This window comes from Rhineura floridana, chromosome 3 (genome assembly GCF_030035675.1).
Source record: "Rhineura floridana isolate rRhiFlo1 chromosome 3, rRhiFlo1.hap2, whole genome shotgun sequence".
NCBI lineage: Eukaryota > Metazoa > Chordata > Lepidosauria > Squamata > Rhineuridae > Rhineura > Rhineura floridana.
The window spans coordinates 204,167,439-204,192,178 of record NC_084482.1 but is presented as its reverse complement, the minus strand read 5'-3'; the positions used below and the strand labels follow the sequence as shown (position 1 = coordinate 204,192,178).

The 24,740-nt window shown below is 46.8% G+C and overlaps 1 protein-coding gene across 1 annotated transcript in view; it reads left to right on the top strand.

Annotated features, from left to right (window-relative positions):
* The window catches only part of LOC133378882 (uncharacterized), a 40,555-nt gene extending 24,065 nt beyond the window's left edge, over nucleotides 1–16,490 (top strand). Inside the window, exons 6-8 of the mRNA XM_061613495.1 lie at nucleotides 206–1,000; nucleotides 8,387–8,516; nucleotides 9,178–16,490. Coding sequence (XP_061469479.1) covers nucleotides 206–1,000; nucleotides 8,387–8,516; nucleotides 9,178–11,186 — 2,934 coding nt within the window. The 3' untranslated portion in view covers nucleotides 11,187–16,490. The remainder of the gene's footprint in view (nucleotides 1–205; nucleotides 1,001–8,386; nucleotides 8,517–9,177) is intronic.
* The last annotated feature ends 8,250 nt before the right edge of the window (nucleotides 16,491–24,740 follow it).

Genomic DNA, 24,740 nt, shown 5'->3' with positions numbered 1-24,740 from the left:
AAATACACACACTCTTCTTAAGATATGGAAATTGGAAATATGGAAAGATATGGATTTTTTCTGAATATTGACAGCACTTTTTCTTTCCATTAGGCAGAAGCACTCCCCGTGAAGAATATGAATTTATGACTGTGCATCACCTCCCCGCAGAGACAGGCTAATATTTTAAGAGTGTATGTTGATTTTGGGGGGGACCAACCACTAGCTGTGGTTTGGGCTCCCCCCTCCCCAACTTTTTAGAAGAAAAATGGCTACCAAGCACAAAACTATGCCAGCCCTGGGTCTCCAGCTGCGGGCTGCCTTAGGACCAGGACTGAAGGAAAAGGAGCTGGATTCCCTGTGCCTCGAACCAGAGGGAGGCCTAGAAAAGAGCCTTCTTGTCAACCGGGTCAAGATGACTAAGGAATTATGGGAAAGAGCCCCACCAGAACAAGGTAAATGGGAGTTGCAAGAGAGCTGGGAAGCCCGGTGGCAGGAGCTCCTGAAGACGGTGGAGTCTGTCTCTTCGGATCGGGGGACCCCACAAACCTTGGGTCCCATGCCTGTTGGCGGCAGCAAGGATTTCCTAGCCCAATTTGAGGGAGACGCTGGCACCACAGGTGGGGCATCTGAACCTCTCTTAGGCCTCAGTTCGGAGATCCAAGAGACAGAGAACTTCCTGTTGGCGAAAGATCCTGCAGGTTGCATGAAAGTGAAAGAAGAGATCGTGAGTGGAGAGACCTGCTCTGTCTTGGACACCTGTCGCCAACGCTTCAGGCAGTTTGCCTACCAAGAGGCCGAGGAGCCCCAAGCAGCTTGTGACCGACTCCAGGAACTTTGCCACGGGTGGCTGAAGCCGGAGAGACACAGCAAGGGGCAGATGGTGGAGTTGGTGGTCCTGGAGCAGTTTCTGACTGTCCTCCCCCCGGAAATGCAGAGCTGGGTCGAGGCAGGCGGGCCGGGGAGCTGCACCCAAGCAGTGGCCCTGGCGGAGGAGTTCCTGCAGAGGCAGGAAGGGCAGGTGAGAGAATTTGGCACAGGGCCTTTCTGCAGGCCGAGAGTCTGTGCAAAAACAGGGAGGGAGGATTCTGCTTCTCATGAAGCGTTGGTGGTGGAGCCTTGACCTCCGTAAAAGAAAGGCAGGATATAAATGGAATTAAGAAAGTGTAGGGCACACAGGTGGGGAACCTCAGGCCTAGGAATGAAATGTGGCCCTCCAGGCCCACTTATCTGACCCTTGGGACATGCCCTCCCTTCCCCAGCATCTTTCCCTAGATCACACCCCTCACTAGTCTTGCTTGCCAGCCTCCTTCTATATTTCTGCCTGGCCTGACAGCCTCCTTTAATTTTGATAATGACTTTTGCCTCTCTGGTTGTAGGAGAGAGATGGGAGTGTGAGTGTGTGTGTACACCCAGACCCAGTGTGCCACAGCTGTGAAAAAGGCAAACTCCGTGCTAGGGATCATTAGGAAAGGTACTGAAAATAAAACTGATGAAATCACAACGCTGTTACAAACATTTATGGTGCGTCCGCATTCGGAATACCGTGTGCAGTTCTGGTCGCCTCCCCTGAAAAAGGATATTGCAGAGTTGGAAAAGGCTCAGAAAAGGGACACCAAGGCGATCAAGGGGATGGAATGACTCCTCTCTGAGGAAAGGTTGCAGCATTTGGCGCTCTTTAGTTCAGAGAAAAGGCTAGTCAGAGTTGAAATGACAGAAGTGTATAAAACGATGCATGGATAGAAAAAAGTTTTTTGCCCCCTCTCATAACATTAGAACTCGTGGAGATTGCACTCAGGTCCTGCTTGCGGGCTTCCCCCAGGCACCTGGTTGGCCACTGCGAGAACAGGATGCTGGAGTAGATGGGCCACTGGCCTGATCCAGCAGGCTCTTCTTATGTTCTTATGTTAAGCTGAATGTTGGAAGGTTCAGGACAGACGAAAGAAAGTCCTCCTTCACGCAGCGCAGAGCTAAGCTATGGAAGCCCCTCCCAGAGGAGGCAGTGATGGCCACCGACTTGGACGGCTCTAAAAGAGGATTAGACAAATTCATGGAGGATAAGGCTATCAGCAGAGAGTCAGTGGTGTAGTGGTTAGAGTGCTGGACTACGACCTGGGAGACCAGGGTTTGAATCCCCACACAGCCATGAAGCTCACTGGGTGACCTTGGGCCAGTCACTGCCTCTCAGCCTCAGAGGGAGGCAATGGTCAACCCCCTCTGAATACCGCTTACCATGAAAGCCCTGTTCATAGGGTCGCCATGAGTCGGGATCGACTTGAAGGCAGTCCATTTCCATTTTCCAAGGCTATCAGTGGCTATGACGGCAATGCTCTCCCTCCACGGTTGGAGGCAGTATGCCCCGGAATACCAGGCGCTGGAAACCGCAGGAGGGGAGAGTGCTCTTGTGCTCGTGTCCTGCTTGTGGGCTTCCCAGCGGCATCTGGTTGGCCATGGTGAGAAGAGGACGCTGGACTAGATGGGCCACTGACTTGATCCGGCAGCCAGACTCATCGTAGGTTCTTCTGTTATGTTAGAAACTAGCCTACTGTACAAAGGTAAAGTTTACATTTGTTCCTCTGCCAGCTTTTGCCCCTGGCCCTGCCCACCACTGGCATGTGTCCCCCCCCCCGTAAGGAAGAGTCAGCTGGTAGCTTCTGTATGAGGAATGGAGGTGCCAGGCAGCAAAATATCTTGCACCAACCCTGGACTTGACACACCGACACCCGTAGACAACCCTTCCCTTCATGGTGCAATCCAGAATGGCAAAAACTCTCTCCCCAAAGCTTTCAGAGGGCTCCTGGCACGGCCAGAGCCTGTTAAGAGTATTATTTACTTACCTAGCTAGCTTACATCATCAAACAGGTGTGACAGGTCCCTGACCCGCAGAACGTACAGCAGGGATGGGGGAGAAATTCAATTCAGGTCACATTTATAGGCTAACTATCAAATTTGCACTTTCTGAAACAGTATGAGAACCAAAAGACACAGCCGTCCTTTGGAATTCGCCCTAATCTGAATTTTGCTAGGCAGATCTCCAACCAACCAGTGTTTACACAAATGCATATATTAGGGGGAAACGTGCTAAAGATGAATATATGAGTGAAAATAACATACAGAAATGCATTATATTAGGAGAAATTGCTTGCAAAACTGTGTACATCAGTCAAACTGTTTATTAGGAGAGGTTTGCAGTAAACCACTGATAAATGTTCCTGATTTTTTTAAATTGCAAATTACTGCAGACCTGCCGAGAATTGAATTTAAGACTGGAAAAATGAGAAACAGAGAGAACTGAAACTGACAGAGCCTTCTGTCCCAAGCAGCAACCCTAATCCTATTTACCCAGGAGGAAGCCCCAATGAAACAGCTGGTATAGCACAGTGGGGAGGAGAGCCTGGCTGGGAGTCCAGAGTCTGTGAGTTCAAATCCCCGCTCGTGTCTCCTGGGTGTAAAGGGCCAGCTAAAGATCACCCCACAGTGAGTGGCTCAGGGGTTACGTGCCCTGCCACCTGTGTAGCCGTGGGCAAGCTGCAAAGTCCCAAGGAGCCCAGTTGCCCCCCAGCTGGCAGTTGCGGACAAGGAAGGGGCTGGCTTGTGCAGCTGTGGCAAGCTGAGCAGGCACTAGCCAGTTGGGGAGGACTGGCCTCAGAGGGAGGCAATGGGAAACCCCCTCTGAATACTGCTTACCATGAAATCCGTATTCACAGGGCTTCCTAAGTCGGGATCGACTTGAAGGCAGTCCATGTCCATTTCAAGCCCCAATGAATGCAACAGGACTTACTTCTGAGTAGACTTGGTTAGGATTATGCTGTAATTGACCAGTCACAGAGGAGCTGATGGGACTGAAGCACAGAACTTCCACAGAGTCCATATTCCAGACAGTAAACAGGATTCCAGAAAAATAGCCAGAATGCCAAGTTCTGAGCTAGCCAGAGCAGCCAAATCATACACTGCAGTGCGCTGGATGGAAATATGATGGTAAGCTACACTCCAATTAGTTCCAGGCAATAAATGGTATTCCAGAGAAAAAGGCCCAGAGTGCCAACTTCTGAGGAAGGCATGCCAAGCAAATTCATCACTCGCCAAGGGCTAGCCCCAAATCTTCCCCCATGGACCACTCCATGGGTCTTGGAGGGTCTCAGTAGACCACTTAATGCTTTTTCTTCCTGTTGTTTAGCAAGTGTAATTCCATAGAATGCAAATTGTATTTCAACAAAATACAATTTAATATACAGAAGAAGCAATAAAAAAACATTTAAAAATCAACATGAATATTCAGTGCAATGGATGGGCCGTCTCCCAGTCCAAAGTAAATAGAGGGAAATGACAGAGAGGAAGTGGAGGCATGGGTAGGCAGGAAGAGGATTTGTGATTATTACAATGATAATCATCTTGGCTTTCTGTTGTTGCTTGTTTAATTTTTAAGATTTCTTACCTTCACTATAAGGTTCTCAAGCGGGTGGCAGCAACAGAATATACTATTATATATAAAAACAAATTTTACTTTGGACACATCATGAGAAGACAAGATTCACTAGAAAAGACAATAATGCTGGGAAAAACAGCAGGGAGTAGAAAAAGAGGAAGGCCAAACAAGAGATGGATTGATTCCATAAAGGAAGCCACAGACCTTAACTTACAACATCTGAGCAGGGTGGTTCATGACAGATGCTCTTGGAGGTCACTGATTCATAGGGTCGCCATAAGTTGTAATCGACCTGAAGGCACATAACAACAAAAATGATAAAACATATAAAACCATTCCAAATGGGAACACAATAGTATAAATTAGATGATGATGATGATGTAGTTAAGACTTCTACTTTCCCCTTTTATTAAATTTGCAAATTATTGTTTGCAAATTTAACAAAAGGGGAAAGAAGAACAGAAATGTTAACTAAATAAATACACAATACATAAAATAATATACAGCGCCTTGCAAAAGTAGTCAGACCCCTGACCAATGCTCTCATATTACTGGATTACAAATGCTACATTGTAATTTTGTTCTGTAGGATATTTTATTTTGAAACACTGAAACTCAAAATCAATTATTGTAAGGGGACATTGGTTTTGTGTTGGGAAATGTTTGTAAGAAACATAAAAAACTGAAACATGTTGCTTGCGTATGTATTCAACCTCTGTGCTGTGGAAGCTGCCAGTGTACACAGATGGAAGAAATTGCCCTATCGAGGACACAGTTACCTCCACCTGGGAACCGTTCAAGTTGCTGTCACATTGTCAGAATGAAAACCCCACTGTTGAAGGATCATTGGTCAGGTTGTGGATCTGAAGGAAAATGAAGACCAAAGAGCATTCTACAGAAGTGAGAGAGAATGTAATACAAATGCATAGATTAGGAAAAGGGTACAAACTAATATCCAAATGTTTGGATATCCCAGTGAGCACAGTTGGATCAATAATCAGGAAGTGGAAGCTGTATCACAGCCAGGGCCAGCGCCAGGCATGCCAGGGCCCTTGGGCACCAGCCTGCCCCAGCACCCACACACATGCCCCACTTACCTTTCCATTGAAGTGAATGCCCACGGTGTGTGCACATGCCTGCCATCAACGAAGATGGTGGCTGATGCTTCCCTAAGGGGCTGATGCCTCTGCCGCCATCTTGGTTAATGGCACACGTGTGCTACCCACACGCATACCTACCATAACCAAGTTGGCAGCAAGGGCATCAGCCCTTTAGGGAAACCATGGCTGCCGTACTGGTTGATGGCAGGCATGTGCCCGGAGCGCAGCCAGCATTTACTTCAAGGGAAAGGTAGGTGGAGCATGCAGGTGGGCGTCGTGGGCCTGCGCAGTACTGGGGGTGTGTGCCTGGGAGCTCCCTTTCTATGATCCGTGGCAGGGTCTGGAGCAGATGCTGCTGCGGATTGTGGAAGGGAGCGCTACCCACCCACCCTCTGCCAGGGCCCGACCTGGCCACCCTTTGGCGCCGGTCCTGATCACACCACCCAGGCACTGCCAAGAAAAGGCCGTCCCTCAAAACTCAGCGCTCAGACAAAAAGCAGACTTGTGAGAGAAGCCACAGAGAGGCCAACAATCACTTTGAAGGAGCTACAGAGTTCAGTGGCTGGGAGTGGCGTAATGCTGCACCAGTCAACCATATCAAAGCTCTGCATCACACTGGCCTGTATGGGAGGGTGGCAAGAAAGAAGCCGTTTCTCAAAAAGTACCATCTGAAAGCACGTCTGGAGTTTGCCAGAAAGCAAGAGAGTGCCCCAGCTGCGATGTGGGAAAAGGTTTTGTGGTCAGATGAGACCAAGATAGAGCTTTTGGCCACAACTCAAAGTGCTGTGTGTGGCGCAAACCTAACACTGCCTGTGCCTCAAGACACACCATCCCTACAGTGAAGTATGGTGGTGGCAGCATCATGCTGTGGGGATGCTTCTCATCAGCAGGGACTGGGCATCTTGTTAAAAGTGAAGGAAGAATGGATGGAGCAAGATACATTGAAATACTGCAAGAGAACCTGCTTCAGTCCACTAAAAACTGAAGCTTGGGAGGAAATTTACTTTTCAGCAGGACAATGATCCCAAGCACAAGGCCAAAGCAACACTGGAGTGGCTCAAGAACAAAAAAGTGAATGTCCTCCAGTGGCCCAGTCAAAGTCCTGATCTCAATCCCATTGAGAATCTGTAGCGCTCTGATATAGCTGATCTGTGACAAATTGGAAGTCAAGTTTTTTATTTTCATTCCTATTGTGTTATGTTTTTTTGATTTTGTTTTGTTTGTTTTATGAAAATTTGAATAAAAATTATTATAAAAAAAAAAGAGAATCTGTGGCGCTCTTTGAAAACTGTGGCCCACAAGCAACGTCCAATCAACCTGAACAACTTGGAGTGAATCTACCAAGAAGAATGGGCCAAACTCCCTCTGACACCATGTGCAAAGCTGGTACGTACCTACCCTGAAAGACTTAAAGCTGTTATTGCAGCGAAGCGAGGCTCTACCAAATATTAATGTGTGGAGGTTGAATACTTATGCCAGCAACATGTTTCAGTTTTTTATGTTTCTTACAAACATTTCCCAACATAAAACCAATGTCACTTTACAATAAATGATTTTGAGTTTCAGTGTTTCAAAATTAAATATGCAGACCGAAATTACAATGCACCATTTGTAATTCAGTAATATGAGAGCATTGGTCAGGGGTCTGACTGCTCTTGCAAGGCACTGTAAATAAAAACCAGTATAAATTCAGCTAACAGGTGGTTAGTGCCACAAAACAAAATATATTAACTGTCAAAGGCCAGGGATAAAGGGTTGCAAATTGTTATGGAAATATGCAGAAATACGCAGCGTCTGAGCTGCATGTGTGCCAGTGTGTGCATTTACCTAAGTAGCAGGCTTTTACCCTGCATTTAGATCACTGAGACTTAAGACTTAGTAAAATAAGAAAAGCTACTTTATTTATAGAAATACATAGTAGATACAAAGGCATACCTAGTTCTAACTAACTAAGTTGCAGCTGCAATCCCCAGACTTGGGTGTTGCCCTCATGGCTCAGGAGAGAGAACAAAGTCAGAGATGTCTCCTCTCTCCTTGGACAGTTGAAGAAGACGAAGGAGGGGCAGGTCAGCTTCCCTCAGCATATCAGGTTACAATGGAAGGAAGTTAGGTAGAGAAGAGCTCAGGTAAAGGTAGGCAAGCCTAGCCAGCTGGAGGGCCCTAACTCTATCTTCCTTCTGGAATACAAGCAAAAGAACCCAAACAGGAGTTGCTCTTGCTCCGCTTCCAACACAAAAAGGGTTGGGAGACGAGTGGGACTGAGAAGGAAACAGGAGAAGGGAGGGGGTGGAAAGTCAATGAACAGGATCAAGATTAGGAGCAAGGGAGAGGGCAGGTGGGCTCCAACAGGGGCTTAAATAGGCCTGGCCAGGTCAGCGTATGAGCGTACTGTTGACGTCCCTGCTGCCATCTTGGGTGATGGCAAGCATGCACACGCCACAAAGTGGCACCGTGGGAAGTGGTGCGGCCAGCCCATGCTGGTGGTGGGGGCGTTGCCTGGGAGGGTGGCTCCCACTCTGTAACCTGATATTAGCACAGATCATGGAGCGGGAGCTACAACCACCCAGCCCCAGCAGCAGGGGCCCCTCTCAGCCATAGGGGCCCTCAGCAAGTGCCCAACCTGGCTGTCTGCTGGTGCCGAGTCTGGGCACCATGATGTTTCAGACAGATGTCTCAGGCACAAGAAGAGCCCTCCTGGACCAAGCCAAAGGCCCATCATAGTCCACCATTCTGTTCTCACTATGGCCAGCCATATGCTCTAATGGGAAGCCCCCAAGCAGGACCTGAGCGCAAGAGCAGGGTTCTCCACTCAATCCACATTATTCCGCCTTCATTCTGTGTGTCTCTTCCTTGAATGGGATCTGTGCTGTTGCATCTTTAGCTGCTGAATCCTCTGAAGCAAGAGACGATGAATCCCCTTGAGACAGAGGATGTTCTTCAAGATGCTTGGCAGAGGCTGGTCTTCCCTGATATCGAGCAAGAGGGCGATGATGGAGCCACCCCTTTCTTAGGTAAGGAGACTCTGATTGAGGCTACATTCACACCTTACATTTAAAGCAGTATTATATCACTGCAAACAGCAATGGCTTTCCCCCAAGGAATCCTGGGGACTGTAGTTTATTAAAGGTGCTGAGGGTGTTTAGGAGAGACCCCTCTTCCCAGAGAACTCTGGGAATTGCCAGTCAATGCTGAGCTGGATGGACCAATGTTCCTAATCCCATGTTCATAATCCTTTTGGAAAGGGCTGGAGCTCAGTGGCTGAGTATCTGCTTTGCATGCAGAAGGTCCCAGGTTCAATCTCTGGCATCTCCTGGTAGGGCTGGGAGAGATCCCCTTCTGTGAAACCCTAGAGAGCCTCTGTAGATAATACGGAGCTAGATGGACTAATGGTCTGACTCGGTATAAGGTAGCTTCCTATGTTTTCCCCCATGTGTGTGTGTATGTACCTACGTGTGTGTCAATATAGCTATAGACTGCCCAATATTATTGGGTTAACGCTGCTGTTCCACTTGCCCGACAGACTTCCACTTCTGCAGGGGAAGTCCCGTTGCCTGAGCAGAACCCCGCTCATGTAGGGTTGTTTCTTTGCAGTTGTTCCCAGACTGCAGCCAGAGTTCTCTCTCTCTCTCAGGTTCCAGAAAGACTCACAACGGAATTCTCTTTCTGTTCCAGCAGGTGACAAGTGGGTGTGTGGAAATGAGCTAAATCAGGCTGGAAATTCCGTGACAGTGGAACCCCAGGTGACATTACCAGGTAGAGCTGAATGGAATACATCTCAGAGTCCCAACCTGGGAGATGAAGCCTTTGAGAGTCACCCAAGAAACTGCCCAGCAAAAGAGGACAGCCTAATTAACCACCAGGGGAGGTATGAGGAACTGGCAGACAGAATAGTCCAGCAGGGTATCCTCGAGGATAAGACCGAAAATGCTCCCCTTGAATGTGGCAATGCCTTCAGGGAGATGTCTGATCTTCTGGTGCATGGAATAACCGAAACACAGAGATCTCTGTACAAATGCCCAGATTGTGGGCAAGACTTTAGCAGCAAATCAGTCCTCATTAAACATCAGAGAATCCACACAGGAGAGAAACCCTTCAAATGCTCTGTTTGCGGGAAAGGCTTCCGCCAACACTCACACCTTGTTAACCATGAGAGGATCCATACGGGAGAGAAGCCATATAGCTGCCCCAGCTGCGGGAAAAGCTTTGGTGACCCCTCACACCTCATCAGGCATAAGAGGACCCACATGAGAGAGAGGCCCTATAAGTGCTTGGCCTGCACAAAGAGCTTCTGCACAGGGAATGAGCTTCTCATGCATGAGAGAGTACACATGAATGAAAAATTGTGTCAGTGCACTGCCTGTGGGCAAACGTTCACCAGGATGTCAGTCCTAATTAGCCATCAGAGGATCCATACAGGAGAGAAGCCATACAAATGCTCAGAGTGTGGAAAGTGCTTCCAGTACAACTCACAGTTTGTGAAACATCAGAGAATCCACACAGGAGAGAAGCCATATGAATGTTCAGCGTGTGGGAAGTGCTTCCGACAGCATTCCCAGCTTGTGAACCACCAGGGAATCCACACAGGAGAGAAGCCACATAAATGCTCAGAGTGTGGGAAGTGCTTCCGACAGCACTCGCAACTTGTGAAACACCAGAGAATCCATACAGGAGAGAAGCCATACAAATGCTCAGAGTGTGGGAAATGCTTCCGACAGCAGTCACAACTTGGGAACCATCAGAGAATCCACACAGGGGAGAGGCCGTATGTATGTTCAGACTGTGGGAGGAGCTTCAGTGACCCATCTCACCTCAGCAGACATAAAAGAACACACACAGGAGAGAAACCTTGTAAGTGTTCTGTTTGTGGGAAAAGCTTCAGCACCAGTGCCTACCTTATTACTCATCTGAGAATCCACACAGGAGAGAAACCATATCAGTGTTCAGAGTGCGGGAAAAGCTTCAACCACAATTCTGCTCTCATTGCCCATGAGAGACTCCACAGGGGAGAGAAGCCATATAAATGCCCAGATTGTGGGCAAAACTTTAGCAGCAGATCAATCCTTATTAAACATCAGAGAATCCACACAGGAGAAAAGCCTTTCAAATGCTCCATTTGTGGGAAGAGCTTCCGCCAGCACTCACAGCTTATAAATCATGAGAGAATCCACACCGGAGAGAAACCATTTAGTTGCCCTGACTGTGGGAAAAGCTTTGGAGACCCCTCCCATCTGATCAGGCATAAGAGAACCCACACAAGAGAGAGGCCTTACAAATGCTTGGTCTGTGGGAAAAGCTTCTGCACAGGGAATGAACTTCTTCTGCATGAAAGAACCCACACAAGTGACAAATTTTATCGGTGCTCTGTCTGTGGGAAAAGCTTCAGGAGGAGGTCTGCCCTTGTCACTCACCAAAGGATCCACACAGGAGAGAAGCCATACAAATGCTCTGAGTGTGGTAAGTGCTTCCGAGAGCGGTCGCCACTTGTGAAACATCAGAGAATCCACACAGGAGAGAAGCCATACAAGTGCTTGGAATGTGGAAAGTGCTTTCGCCAGAACTCACAACTGGTGAACCACCAAAGAATCCACACAGGGGACCGGCCATATGTGTGTTCAGATTGTGGGAGGAACTTCAGCGACCCATCACACCTCATCAGGCACAAGAAAATCCACACAGGATGAGAAACTTTGTAAGTCCTGGTTTGCAGTACTTGCTTTATTTCTCATCTGCGAATCCCTTATCAGTGGATTTGGAGAGAAACCATATCAGTGCTCAAGAGTGCAGGGAAAACTTCAACCATAATTTGGCTGTTACTGCTCATGAGAGGCTCCATGGCAGGGAAAAACTACAAATGTGTAGATTGCAAGACAGGATTCAACCGTAGGTCACAGCTGATTACACAGAGGAAAGACCACGCAGGCAAAAACTGTACAAGTGCACAGTTCGGGGAAAAGATTTTATTAGTTAGTCACTTACCAGAGCAGGGGCTGTCAACCTTTCCACCATCATGGCCCACTTGAAAGGGCAGGCCTCAATCACTTGGGGCACCAGTCACAAAATGGTGGCAGATGGAGATGAGGTTTGGCATAATCAATTGGCAATCACCATTTTTTATTGGTTTCTAATCTCACCTTGGACATTTCTAAACTCTGCCACAGCAATTTCCTTGTGGCAAGGAGTTCCATTGTGCAGCTTTGCTCGAGCTATGTGCAGACATTGGAAGTATCATGACTCAGCCTCCCCACTTTGGGCAGAATTTGCTCATCCAGTGGCAGTAATTGGAGAAGCTGGTTTATTTTATATTCTCCTGTCTCCCATTGCCTCTCAAAGTGTTTTTACTCATTGCCTCATTTCTTCTCCCATCCTCCTTTCACACTTAACTTGTACCCTACCCTAGGCCCACCCCAACCTTCCAGTTTCTTTCATCCCTCGTATAACAGTTTTCCTCCATCATTCCCTTAATTTCTCTTCCCATATTGAATATTTAGTAAATATCTAATATATTTTAACCTTTTTACTTTTCTAATTTCCTTCAGTGCCTCCTCTGGGTCTTTTTCCTCAGAAGAGGGAGACCTTTCCTGTCTCCTGGCCAACTTTCCTTAGCATGTGGGGAACTTGTTGGCACTGTCATTGGTCCAACCAAAATGGCTGCAGGGCGTGCAAATGAGGAGGCACTGGGTGCGCTATGTTACTGAGGCCAATTTTTGGTCCCTGGCCCACCATTTGAGAAATGCTGTATTATTTATTTGTTTTATTTATTTCTTACATTTATTCCCCACCTTTATTTCATCATAGAACCCAAGGTGGCATTATCCCAGGCGGTCTCCCATGCAGGCCCTGACCAGACCCAGACCTGCATAGCTTCAGCAAGGTGGTGGCCTCATGCGCCCTCAGAGCATAGCCTGGGACCAATTATAGGATCTGTGAGGGAAAGAAGCCTTAGTGACCATTCAAACTTGAATGAGCATCAGCTTATGCACAGGGGGAGAGAAATGTGGGACGAGGATAGACTTCTGGATACGGCTGAATGTTAAGGTGTGAAAAATATTGCAGTTTGGTCCGCAATAGTCTCTCAGTATCTACTAGGGTGATCATGTCATATGAATACAGACATAACACAATTCCTTCTGAGTTGTTGAGCTCTTCCTGTGACAAGGACATGAGAACATAAGACGAGCCTGGCTGCTGGATCAGGCGAAAGGCCCATCTAGTCCAGCATTCTGTCCTCACAGTGGCCAAAGAGATGCTCCGCTGGGAGGCCTGCAAGCAGGACCCGAACACAACAGTGCTCTCACCTCTGCGATTCCCCACAATTGGGTATTCAGGGACATATACTACCTATGACATTGAACATATCCATCATGACTAGTAGCCATTGATAGCTTCCTCCTCCTCCTCCATGACTTGATCTAACATTTAAAGCCAGCAGAGCTGGTGGCCATCCCTACATCTTATGGGACAGAATTCCACAGTTTAACAGCACCTTGTGTGAAGAAGTACTTTGTTTTATGCTGCCCTGGGCTCCTACTGGGAGGATGGCGGGATAGCAATCAAATAAATAAATAAATTTTGTTGGTCCTGAATCTTCCAACATTCCACTTCATTAGATAATGCCACTGAGTCCTAAATTCTGAGAATATAAAATAAACCCTGCTGGATCAACCAAAGGATCCATTTAATCTAGCCTCCTTAATTCCTATAATGTCCAGGCAGACTCTTCTGGGTGGCCCATAGCAGGACATAAAGGAGAGAGCCCTTCCTTGCAACCAATATTCAGAGTTACACTGTCCTTGAATGTGGGGCTCCATTTAGTTGTTGTGGTTAGTAACCATTGATAGACTTACCTTTGATGAATTGGTCTAAGCCCCCTTTTAAAGCCATTGTCCACGTCTTGCAGCAGCAAGGTCCACAAGTTAATGATGTTGCTGCCACCTCTATTCCAAATTCCTTTTTCACCACCTAACAGGACTAGGGGAGAGAGAATCCCTGAAATCTCATGGCAGTTTGGAGAACTGTGCTCCCTTCCCAGTCCTGAGGGAATCATGTTGATGGTTCAGGAGGGAGAGTCTTCAAGTGTGGTCCATACGTAATTCCGTATTTCTGTAAACTCCAAGGAGAAATAAGCTTTTTTTAAGTTTGCACCTAGGCATTCAAAATCCTACACCAGAATTTTGGAGGGAATTTTGCTACGTTTTACAGAGACCTGGTTGGATGAAGCTGGGGGGGTTAATCTCTCCCAGCTTTGTCCACCTGCTTTCTCAGTACAGCAGCAGGCGAGACCTGGGGGACGGGGAGGTGGGGTTGCAGTGGTCTATCATGACACCATTCCCCTGACCAGGTGCCCTCTCCCACAGTTCTCAGGGTTCGAGTGTGTGTACGTGAAGTTAGGTGGCCAGGACAGAATAGGGATTCTGTTGGTGTACCGCCCACCCCGCTGCTCCACAGTCTCCCTACCTGAGCTAGCCAGGGTAGTCTCGGGGTTGGTGTTGGAGTCCCCTCGGCTTGTGGTACTGGGTGACTTCAACATCCACGCTGAGACTGCTCTGTCGGGAGTGGCTCAGGACTTCATGGCTTCCATGACAACCATGGGTCTGTCCCAAGTATTATCTGGCCCCACTCATGTTGCTGGTCACACCCTCGACCTTGTTTTCTGTGTTGGTCGGTATGATGGTGATCTTGGTGTGGAAGAACTTGCGGTGGTCCTGTTGTCATGGACAGATCACTACCTGGTCGGGTTTAGACTCACTGGGACCCAGAACCTCTGCAGGGGTGGGGGACCGATTAGAATGGTCCGTCCCAAGAGGCTGATCAATCCGGATGGTTTCCTGACGGCTCTTGGTGATTTTCCTGTCACCTTGGCAGGCGATCCTGTCGAAGCCCTGGTTGATCTCTGGAATAGGGAAATGGCCAGGGCGGTGGACACGATCACTCCCGAGCGTCCCCTCTTTCGGAGTGGAGCCAAACCGGCTCCATGGTTTTCCAAGGAGCTGGTGGTGATGAAACGTGTCAGACGGGGACTAGAGCGACGTTGGCAGAAGACTCAGAGCGAAGCTGACCGATCTCAGGCTAGAACCTATCTGAAGGCCTACTCCGAGGCAGTGCGGGCTAAGAAGAAATCTTTCTGCTGGGAGCCGTCGGGTGGAACTGTTTTGAGTGGTTAGGGGGCTTTTAAGTTCCAGCCCCCGTGAGGGTAATTCTGACCACTCAGCAGACCGCTGTCAAGAATTTGAACGGCACTTTGCAGACAAAGTCGCTCAGATTCGCTCCGACTTGGATGCTAAAATTGATACAGTCTCTGAGGATGTAACTTTGGTGCTTGTTTGTCCAATTAAAATGGATTCTTTTCAATTTTTTTGCCCGAGGATGTGGACAAGATATTTGGAGCGGCGCGTGCCACCACTTGTTCACTGGACCCTTGCCCTTCCTGGCTCATTAAAAGTACCAGAGGGGGACTGGTCGATTGGGTCAGGGGAGTGGTTAATGCCTCTCTACAACAAGGCAGAATTCCATCATGCTTAAAGGAGGCAGTTATAAGACCACTGCTGAAAAAGCCCTCCCTGGATCCCTCTTTACTAGGTAACTACCGGCCAGTCTCCAATATTCCATTTTTAAGCAAGATAATAGAGCATGTGGTGGTCGCCCAACTCCAGAGATTCCTGGATGATATGGATTGTCTGGATCCATTTCATTCTGGTTTCAGGCCTGGCTATGGGACAGAGACAGCTTTGGTCGCCTTGGTGGATGACCTACGCAGAGAACTGGACAGGGGGAGTGTTTATCTCTTGGTTCTACTGGACCTCTCAGCAGCTTTCGATACCATCGATCATGGTATCCTTCTGGGCCGCCTTGCTGAGATGGGACTTGGGGGCACTGTGTTACAGTGGCTTCAGTCCTTCCTGGGGGACCGAACCCAGAAGGTGGTACTGGGGGACTCCTGCTCGACCCCTTCGCCATTGACCTATGGGGTCCCTCAGGGTTCAGTTTTGTCCCCCATGTTATTTAACATTTACATGAAACCGCTGGGAGAGGTTTTCTGGGGTTTTGGGGTTTGGTGCCATCAGTATGCCGATGACACTCAACTCTATTTCTCTTTTCCACCTGAAGCCAAGGAAGCCGTACAGGTCCTCAACCAGTGCCTGACATCAGTGATGGACTGGATGAGGGCAAACAAGTTGAGCTTAAATCCTGATAAAACAGAGGTACTCCTGGTCAGTCGGAGGGCAGATCAGGGAATAGGGATTCAACCAGTGCTGGATGGGGTCGCACTCCCCCTGAAGTCTCAGGTTCGCAGTTTAGGTGTACTACTGGACTCAGCTTTGAATTTTGATGCCCAGATTACTGCTGTGTCCAGGAGCACATTTGCCCGATTAAAACTGGTGCGCCAGCTGCGCCCGTTCCTGGATCTGCCTGATCTGACTAGGGTGATGCATGCCTTGGCTACATCCCACTTAGACTATTGTAACATGCTGTACGTGGGGCTGCCTCTGAAGACTGTTCGGAAACTTAAATTGGTACAAAGAGCTACAGCCAGAGTGCTAACCGGGGCTGGTTACAGGGATCATACAACCCCCCTGTTACAACAGCTCCACTGGCTGCCAATTTGTTTCCGGTCACAATTCAAAGTGCTGGTTTTGACCTACAAAGCCCTATACGACTCAGGTCCAGGCTATTTGACAGATCGTATCTCCCTACATGAACCTGTCCGGGATTTGAGATCTTCAGGTGAGGCCCTTCTTGTGCTCCCCACACCTTCGCAAGCACATATGATGGGGACACGAGATAGGGCCTTTTCGGTGGCCACCCCTAGGCTGTGGAACTCCCTTCCGAGTGAGGTGCGATCAGCTCCCTCTTGCCGTCTTTCCGGTGACAAGTAAAGACTGTTTTATTTCAACGGGCATTTGGGATAGAGAACGACCAGGATTAAGTGTCCTAGGATTGGTGATTACATTATATGGTTTTATTATTTTAAATTGTCTGCTGTTTTTAACGTATGTTTTATTGTTTTAATTTTTCTCAAAGTTTAATTCTATTTTTAATTGTATACTTTGTATGTTTTTTTTTTTACAATAATTTTTATTCAAATTTTCATAAAACATACAAAACAAAATCATAAAACATTCAAAGACAAAAAACAAAACAAAACAAAAATGATTAAACAAAAAAAAATAAAAATAAAATATTGACTTCCCATTTGTCACAGATCAAATCAGTTATAGGTCTACAATATATAACAACCCTGTCTCTTAAATTATATTATAAAATCACTTTCCTCCAGTAGTTATCTTAATTAATCATCAAATCTCATAAACATTACTTTATTCTTTCCACAAAAAGTCAAAGAGAGGTTTCAATTCTTTAAGAAATATATCTATCAATTTTTCTCCAAATAAACATTTCGATTAATCCATCTCATCAAAATCTGTTAGGTCCAATAATTTCAATAGCCATTATTCCATTATCTACTATTATATACTATACTACTAGTATATATTATATACTATTAATTAGTATATATTAATATTAATAGTATATATTATATACTATTATATACTATTAATTTCATCTTCCATCTTCAATAGTCCTGTTAAGTCCAGTAATTTCAGTGTCCAATCTTCCATTATCAGTATTCCATAATAATCTTGCTGTCATAGCCATAGTCATATAATAAGAGTCTGATGGGAATTTCCTCTATCCCAAATATTTTCTTGCCATCCATTCTGAATAAGTTGCTGAAGTACTGTTGTAAAGTCATATCTCTGTTCTTCTTTTTTACAAAATGCACTGGCTCATCTCTTGAGAGTTTTTCCATTGTCACATGGCTGCAGTTAATTCCATAGATTTTCACTATATCAAACTCCATCACGTCATTCCAGTCCAGAAGATTATCCAAGCCATTGATAACTTTATCTCTAATATCTTCATTAATTTCTTCAGAGATAACGTCTCTGATCTCATTCTCCTCTCTCACAGGATCCCCTATTTCTTTAAGCTCCTGCGTCATTTTGCTCAGTTCAATTTTCAGCTCCTTACTGCCCTGTCGCAGGGTTTGTTTCGTTATCTCAATCTCATCCATTATTTTCTGAAACATAATTACTTCCAGATTCTCAGCCACTTTCTTGATTGCCATTTTTAAAACCACGAAAACAAAGCAAAACAGAAGTAAAGAAGAACCACTTCTTATTTCAGCAGCAATTGGGTTAATATTCCAGGCTTGATGACATCACAGTATAAACAGAGCAGCCTGCCTTATCTCTCTATGTTCAAGAATACAAAACAAATTTGGTTCCCAGCATCAAAACAGTTAGTGGCGTCGTGAAGAAGCAGATTCGTCGAAATAAAATAGACCAAAAAGAGAATAGTCCCAGACAATATAATATTCCTCGGAATAGAAATCCCTCTTCTGTGTATATCTTTAGAATGCACTTCCAGGACAGCTTTTTGCAACAGAAACAGAGATAAGCTGTTAATTTCGTGAATAACAGAGAAGAGTTATAGCTCACCCAGAAGTACTTCAAAGCCGATCAATCTGACAAATCTCCTTTTGCTGCAACAATTTAAACCAAGTAAGAAAAATAATAGAAAGAAGGGTGCTTGCCTGTTAGTCGGTTTTCTCTTTGAAGAAAAGATAAACGTATCGCATTAAACAGATAGAGCAAAAGTTGGAAGTCCGTCCGGCATTGTTGGCTGGACCTTTTCTCATAAATTAATGAAATCCAGTCCTCCCAACAAAAACAGGCTTTTGAGGTTGATCTCTACGTTTCTCCCTGCCCGGGAGAAATTTCATCAGTCAAAAAAAAAAAATGTTCTGACTGATTTATATCTGAATAAGCTTCTTTTGAGGCGGGAGCCCGTCTCAAAAGCAGGCACAAGTGAAGTCACCCTTCCCGGAAGTCTGTATACTTTGTATGTTTTAATGGTGTGTTGTTTTTAGTTGTAAGCCGCTCTGAGTCCTATTGGAAAAAGGGCGGGGTAGAAATAAAGTTTATTATTATTATTACCTGAATAAATGATCACCTTGCTTTGCATAACCTAATCTGCAGTTTATTTCTGTTTTAAATAAATTTCTGTTTTACATAGAAGTTATGGGAAAGGGCAAGGAGGTATGCAGGACCCTGACGCTCCCAGCCACTGGATATCTGGTGGAGCCAACCTGCTGGGTTCTGTGATTTCGGCAAGCATCACCCACACATGCTTTCAACCATCTCTGCATCCATAAGGGCTAGAAACTTGCTTTAAAAAAAAGCTGAGATCCTCAGGCATTGTGTTATTCACCATATTTTCTTTTTGTGCTCCTGCAGAATCACATCCTGTGCAGAGCTCTGCTTATGGCTTACCGTACCCCACCCATGCTTTAAGCATCCCCAGCCACAAGCCATGCCACTGCGTTTTAGACCTGTTGATGCATCCAAACTGTCTCCAAGGGCAGTTCCAGAGCACATTGCAGCAGTCAAGCTGCCAGATTTCCAGGACATGCAGCATAATGGCAAGGCCTTTGTGACCCAGAAAGGAGTGCAGCTGCTGTATTGGCCACCTCTTATCACATGGAAATGGTAATGCTGAGTTCTAAACTGGGCCCAGCTGCAGGTATAATCCTTCAAATGCGTCATGTCTCCATTTGGGATAGATGTGTCCACAACCCTCTGTGTCAGTCTCCCAACAAGAAGCAATTCCATATTTGGATAAAGCCCTTCTGTTTCCCCAGACACGTTTCCCACTGGCAAACAGGCCTCTAAGTATGATCGGAGTTGTTCTATCACCCCTGAGTAACCACAGCCAGCCCTTTAAGGCAGGGGTGGGGAACCGCCCTGGGCTCCTGCTGCGAGGAAGGGCGGGATATAAATCAAATAATAAATAAATAAAATAAAACCTTTCTCTGCCTGAGGGCCTGCTTTCCCTTCTGGACAACCTTCCAGGGGCCGCATGCCACAGAGTCGGAGGCAAAAGCCGATGGAGCAACAAATCTGGATGTTACCTGTGTACAGTAAGCTAGTTCCTACGCATTCACACACCAGCCTCCATTTAGGCAAGCAAGAGGCAGCTTTAGTGTTCAAGGACGCATTCCAGCCAAAACACTCGAGGAAGACGCAAACCAGGGCCGGAGAGGGTTATGGCCTGGGGAGTCCCGAGGGCCACACAGAGAATCCCGGAGGGCCATATTTGTCCCCCAAGCCTGAAGTTCCCCGCCCCTGATCTAATCCAACACCGTCTTATGCACAAAATCCAGAACTGGAACCTCCCCGACTGACGGCTGTAACTGGTTCCGTTGCCGAACTGTACTTACCATCAAAGGTTCCTCTTCATGTTCAACCGAAATTCTCCCCTCCTGTAGCTCGAGCCCATCAGATCTAGTCCTGCATTAGGTGTTGTTGTTATTTGAATCACACCTTTCCTTCCAGGAGCCCCGTGGTGCTGTTAAAGGGCAAGGTATGAATCAAATAGAAAGGAGTATAAATAATGGATTCCTGCATCGAGCAGGGGGTTGGACTCTGTGAGGCGTCCTTCCCTGGCTCTCCCTGTCAGGTTCCTACCTGCGCGTGGCTACTGCCTGTCTCTAGGCACCACCAGGGACTCCACCAGTCCGGACCGCTCTCTCTTATGATTTCTCTCCCCGCTCTAGCACAGATCTCAACAGATCCCCCTGCTAGGCAACCACCAGTAACGTCCCAATACTAGTATTCCCAGAGACTCTGAATACTGGTATTGTTATTCTCTTCACCGCTGCCACCATTTGTTACAGTGCCCCTTCAGCCTTGGTCATTACCTTACCCTCCCTTCTGGTCTGTGAAACCCCAGCCAAGGATCAGGCCTTTGGTAAACCAAATTAAGTATTTATTAAAGATAACAAAGCTAACAAGATTAACAAGATTTCTTCTTAAGGCACATAAGCATATGGTTTTACTCAATACTAATCCGAACTCCACCTCCCTCCTTCTTCACTCTCTCCTGGCAAACAACTCTCTCAAACCCCACCAAGCAATCCACTCTTTCTCTTCTCCCCCCAGATTCCACAATTCACCACCTCACATTCACCCAGATTTACCTGTCATCCTTTCATTTATACTGTCAGCCATTTTAAACATTCAGCCAATCATCAAGCATTCTATTGCCCATTCACTCCCCCTCCTCTTTCACTACTTACCATGTATACTCTAAACAACCAGCACTTACCATATATACACTAATATATAGGAACATCACAGACTCGATGGCCTTATGGGACCCTCTACTATTCTGTGAAATAGGAGCTGCCTCTACCCTCTTCTTCCAGCCAAAAGGTGAGACCAGGTATTTCTTTAGAGGAAATAAAAGGGGGGGGGAACCCTCCAACATTTTTACTTCTGTGACTTCTGGAAAAGGCAGAGCTCCCACCTTCGAACGCCAGATGGGTGGTGGATACCCAGCCAACTCCAGTCCGGACTATTCCAATGTGCTTTACGTGGCTCTGCCAGTCAAGATAGCTCAGAAACGCCAAGTGTTGCTTTACTTATTTATTCAATACCTCGCCCTTCCTCCCAAAAGGAGCCCAAGGTGGCAAAACAAGTGATAATAAAGGAATCAAAACATCTTTAAAAAACAACATTACAGTCTGGAATCAAAGTCTCCACTTAAAACGGATGCTGGAAGAGAAAGGCCTTCAGTAGGAGCCGAAAAGACAACAGAGATGGCTCCTATCTAATATTTAAGGGGAGTGAATTCCACCACACTGGCAGGTGTGCTGTGGGGTGCCGCAGGGTACCATGTTGTCCCCAGTGCTATTTAACATCTATATGAAGCCCTTGGGAGTGGTCATCAGAAGATTCGGGGTGAGATGTCAATGGTATGATGATACCCAGCTCTATTCTCTGTAACATCTGAATTGGGAGAGGCCATGCAAGCCCTGGACCGCTGCCTGGACTTGGTGGTGGGCTGGATGAGGGCCAATAAACTGAATCTTAATCCTAGCAAGACAGAGACACTGTGGGTTGGTGGTTCTCGAGTTCAGATAATTGGTCAGTTGCCTGCTTTGGATGGGGTCTTACTCCCTCTGAAAGAGCAGGTCTGTAGTCTGGGGGTGCTCCTGGATCCATCTTTAGAGGCCCAGTTAACCTCAGTGGCTAGGAGGTTTGGCTGGTAAGACAGCTGTGGCCATTTCTGGACTGAGATAGCCTGACCATTGTTGTCCACACACTTGGAACCTCCAGGCTAGATTACTGTAATGCGCTCTATGTGGGGCTGCCCTTGAGGTTGGTCCAGAAGCTGCAGCTGGTGCAAAATGCAGCTGTGAGACAGCATACTGGGGCAGGGCATCATCAACATGTCACCCCGCGGCTGAAAGAATCACACTGGCTATCTATTAACTGCCGGGCTAAGTTCAAGGTGCTGGTTTTGGTGTACAAAGCCCTATACAGCTTGGGACCAGGATACCCGAAAGACTGTCTTACCCCTTATATACCCAGTCAATCACTATGCTCTGCAGGTGAGGGCCTCCTGCAGATACCATCTTATCAGGAGGTCCGTTCTGCACAACGTAAGAAACGGACCTTTAGTGTAGTGGTACCTACCCTTTGGAATCCCCTCCCCTTAAATATTAGACAGGTGCCATCTCTGTTAAATCTTTTCGGTGCCTACTGAAGAACTTCCTCTTTCAACAAGCCTTTTAAGTAGAGAACTTGTCCCATTCTGTGTCTGTGCTGAAATTGCTTTTTAAGATGTTTTTAAAACTTTTTTTCTAAAGATGTTTTGTTTTATTACATTTTAAAGTCTGTTTTTAAGCTGTTTTACAGTGTTTATATGCCTGGGCTGCTAGGGCGGGATATAAATCTAATAATAAATAAAGATGATGATGAACAAATTCCTACACTGGGTGGAATAGACCTCCTGATGAGATGGTATCTGCAAGGAGGCTCTCGCCTGCAGAGCACAGTGATCATTTGGATATATCAGGAGTGAGATGATGTCTTAGGTATAATACAACCACCAGGACAGTAATAGGAATGTAGGAAGCCGCTTTATACTGAATCAGACCATTGGTCCATCTGGTTCAGTACAGCCTACACTTTCTGGGGGCGGCTCGCCAAGGGTTCAGGCAGGGTTTCTTTCCTGAGCCCTGCCTGGAGGTGCCATGGATCTGAAGCACCTTGGAGAGCTCCTTGAAAGTTCAGACTAAAACCCGGAGTGGATTCCACTGCCTCACTGACACGGAGCCACTAGCTGCTGCTGCTCCTTCCAGTCCAACCCCTGTTCAACACAGGACTCTTGCGACTCCAACATCCCTGAGAGATGCCTGTTCCAGCCTCCGGTGAAGGACAGCCCACTATACCTCACAAGACAGTCGGTTCCACTGTTTCCCCCAATGCTGTTAGCCGAGTTCGAGTCTGCCTTCCGGACGAACAGGAAACGAGACTGCTCTGCTGTTTCAGTGGGACTTTCTCCCCAAGAAATGTGCAGTGGAGTTGCTGTCTTAACCTTCCAAAGGCCTTATTGTGAGGCAGTCGTCTCAAACACAGTCTTGTCCCAAAAGAGACTGTTTACGCCATTGAGCGTGAGTCTTCCAGGGCAGTGTTGGTGCTGAGTGTGGACTGGCTGGGCCTGAGGGATGCTGCCTTCTGCTAAGTCAGACCATTGGCCCATCTAGCTCAGTAATGTCTACCCTGACTGGCAGTGGCACTGCAGAATTTCAGACAGGCAGGTCCACACCATACATTTAAAGCACATCCAATGCACATTTAAAAACATGGGACTTCCCCCAAAGAATAATGTTCTCACCCTTCCCCTAAAGGTCTGATTATGTTGCAACACTTGTGCGCCAGTTGCGTGGCTACCTGTTCATCTTCAGGCCAAATGCAAAGTGCTGGTATTCACGGAAGAGGTGCCGTTTCATTTTATTGCATCTCACACCTTCCTCCGCCACCCCCTCGGCTCCATAAGCGGTTTTCACCAGGTGTGGGGAATCTGTGTCACCCCACATGTTGCTGAACTACAACTCCCATCATCCCTAGCCATTGGTCATGCTTGCTGGAGCTGACAGGAGTTGTAGGTTGGAGGGCCAAAGGTTCCCCACGCCTGGTTTATACCACCAGCGCTGTCATGGGGTACACTAAGCTGGAGCATCCCATTTCCCCCAGTGGCCAACCAAATGCCCATTGGGAAGAAGCACAAGCAGGCATTCAGAGGCACAATATAGGCTGTGTCTGCAGGAGTGCTTCCTCCTGCCTGTCCCAATTCTCCCACAATTCAGTTTTGTTGCACAAACCCAGGTAGAGCCTGCCTGCTGGATCAGACCCAAAGGCCCATCCTAGTCCAACATCCTGTTCTCCAAGTGGCCAATCCAATGCCCCAATGGGAAGCCCACAAGCAAGACCTGAGCACAACAGCAGTCTCCTCACCTGTGATGCCCAGCAATGCATTCAGAGACATATCGCTTCCAACAGTGAAGGTAGAACACAGCAGTCCAGATGCTGTTAAACTACAACTCCCATCACCTCTGACCATTGGCTATGCTGGCTGGAGTTGGTGGAGTTCAACATCCTGAGAGGCTACCGTGGTAAAAGTTTCTCATTCGGGAGGGAGGGGAGAGAAGCAGGGCGTTTTCAGTAGTAGTGCCATCCATCTCAGGAACGCCCAGAATTCAACACTGTAGTTCCTTCCTTTTAAAAAAATGTTCTATGAAACTATTTTTTTAAAAAAGGTTTCTATTTAGAGCATTGCTTGGTGACTTTATCATTGCTGAATTAAAATGATTTCAGTGCATACATTTTACATTGTTTCTGTATTTTTAGAATGTTGGTATTTATATGTTATTGTTAAACAGATGCTATTGGAGGTTGCTGATTCATAGGGTTGCCGTAAGTCGGAATTGACCTGAAGGCCCATTAACAACAACAAACAAAGGTTTGCAGAGGTTTTTTCCCCCAGGGGTGGGGAGAGGCATCCTATTTGTTCCTTATCTAAGTAAGTAAAAAAAAAAGTTTATTCTGCTTTTCATTCCAAACTAGTGTACAAAAATAAAAATGTGTACGGACTGGAGAATCCCATCTCTGACTGAAGCTGGGTGCTGACTGCCTGGCGTTGACCCATGACAGAGACTTCTTGGAGGTGCGTCCCTGTTTGTAGAATGCCCTCCCTGGTGAGGTGTGTCTGTCTCCCTCATAATTAACATTCAGGAGGAACTGAAAAACATTCCTGGGCACCTGGGCATTTGATGGCTGAAAGATCCTCTTCCTGGCAACCTTGAAATTATTAACCCAGAGGGTACC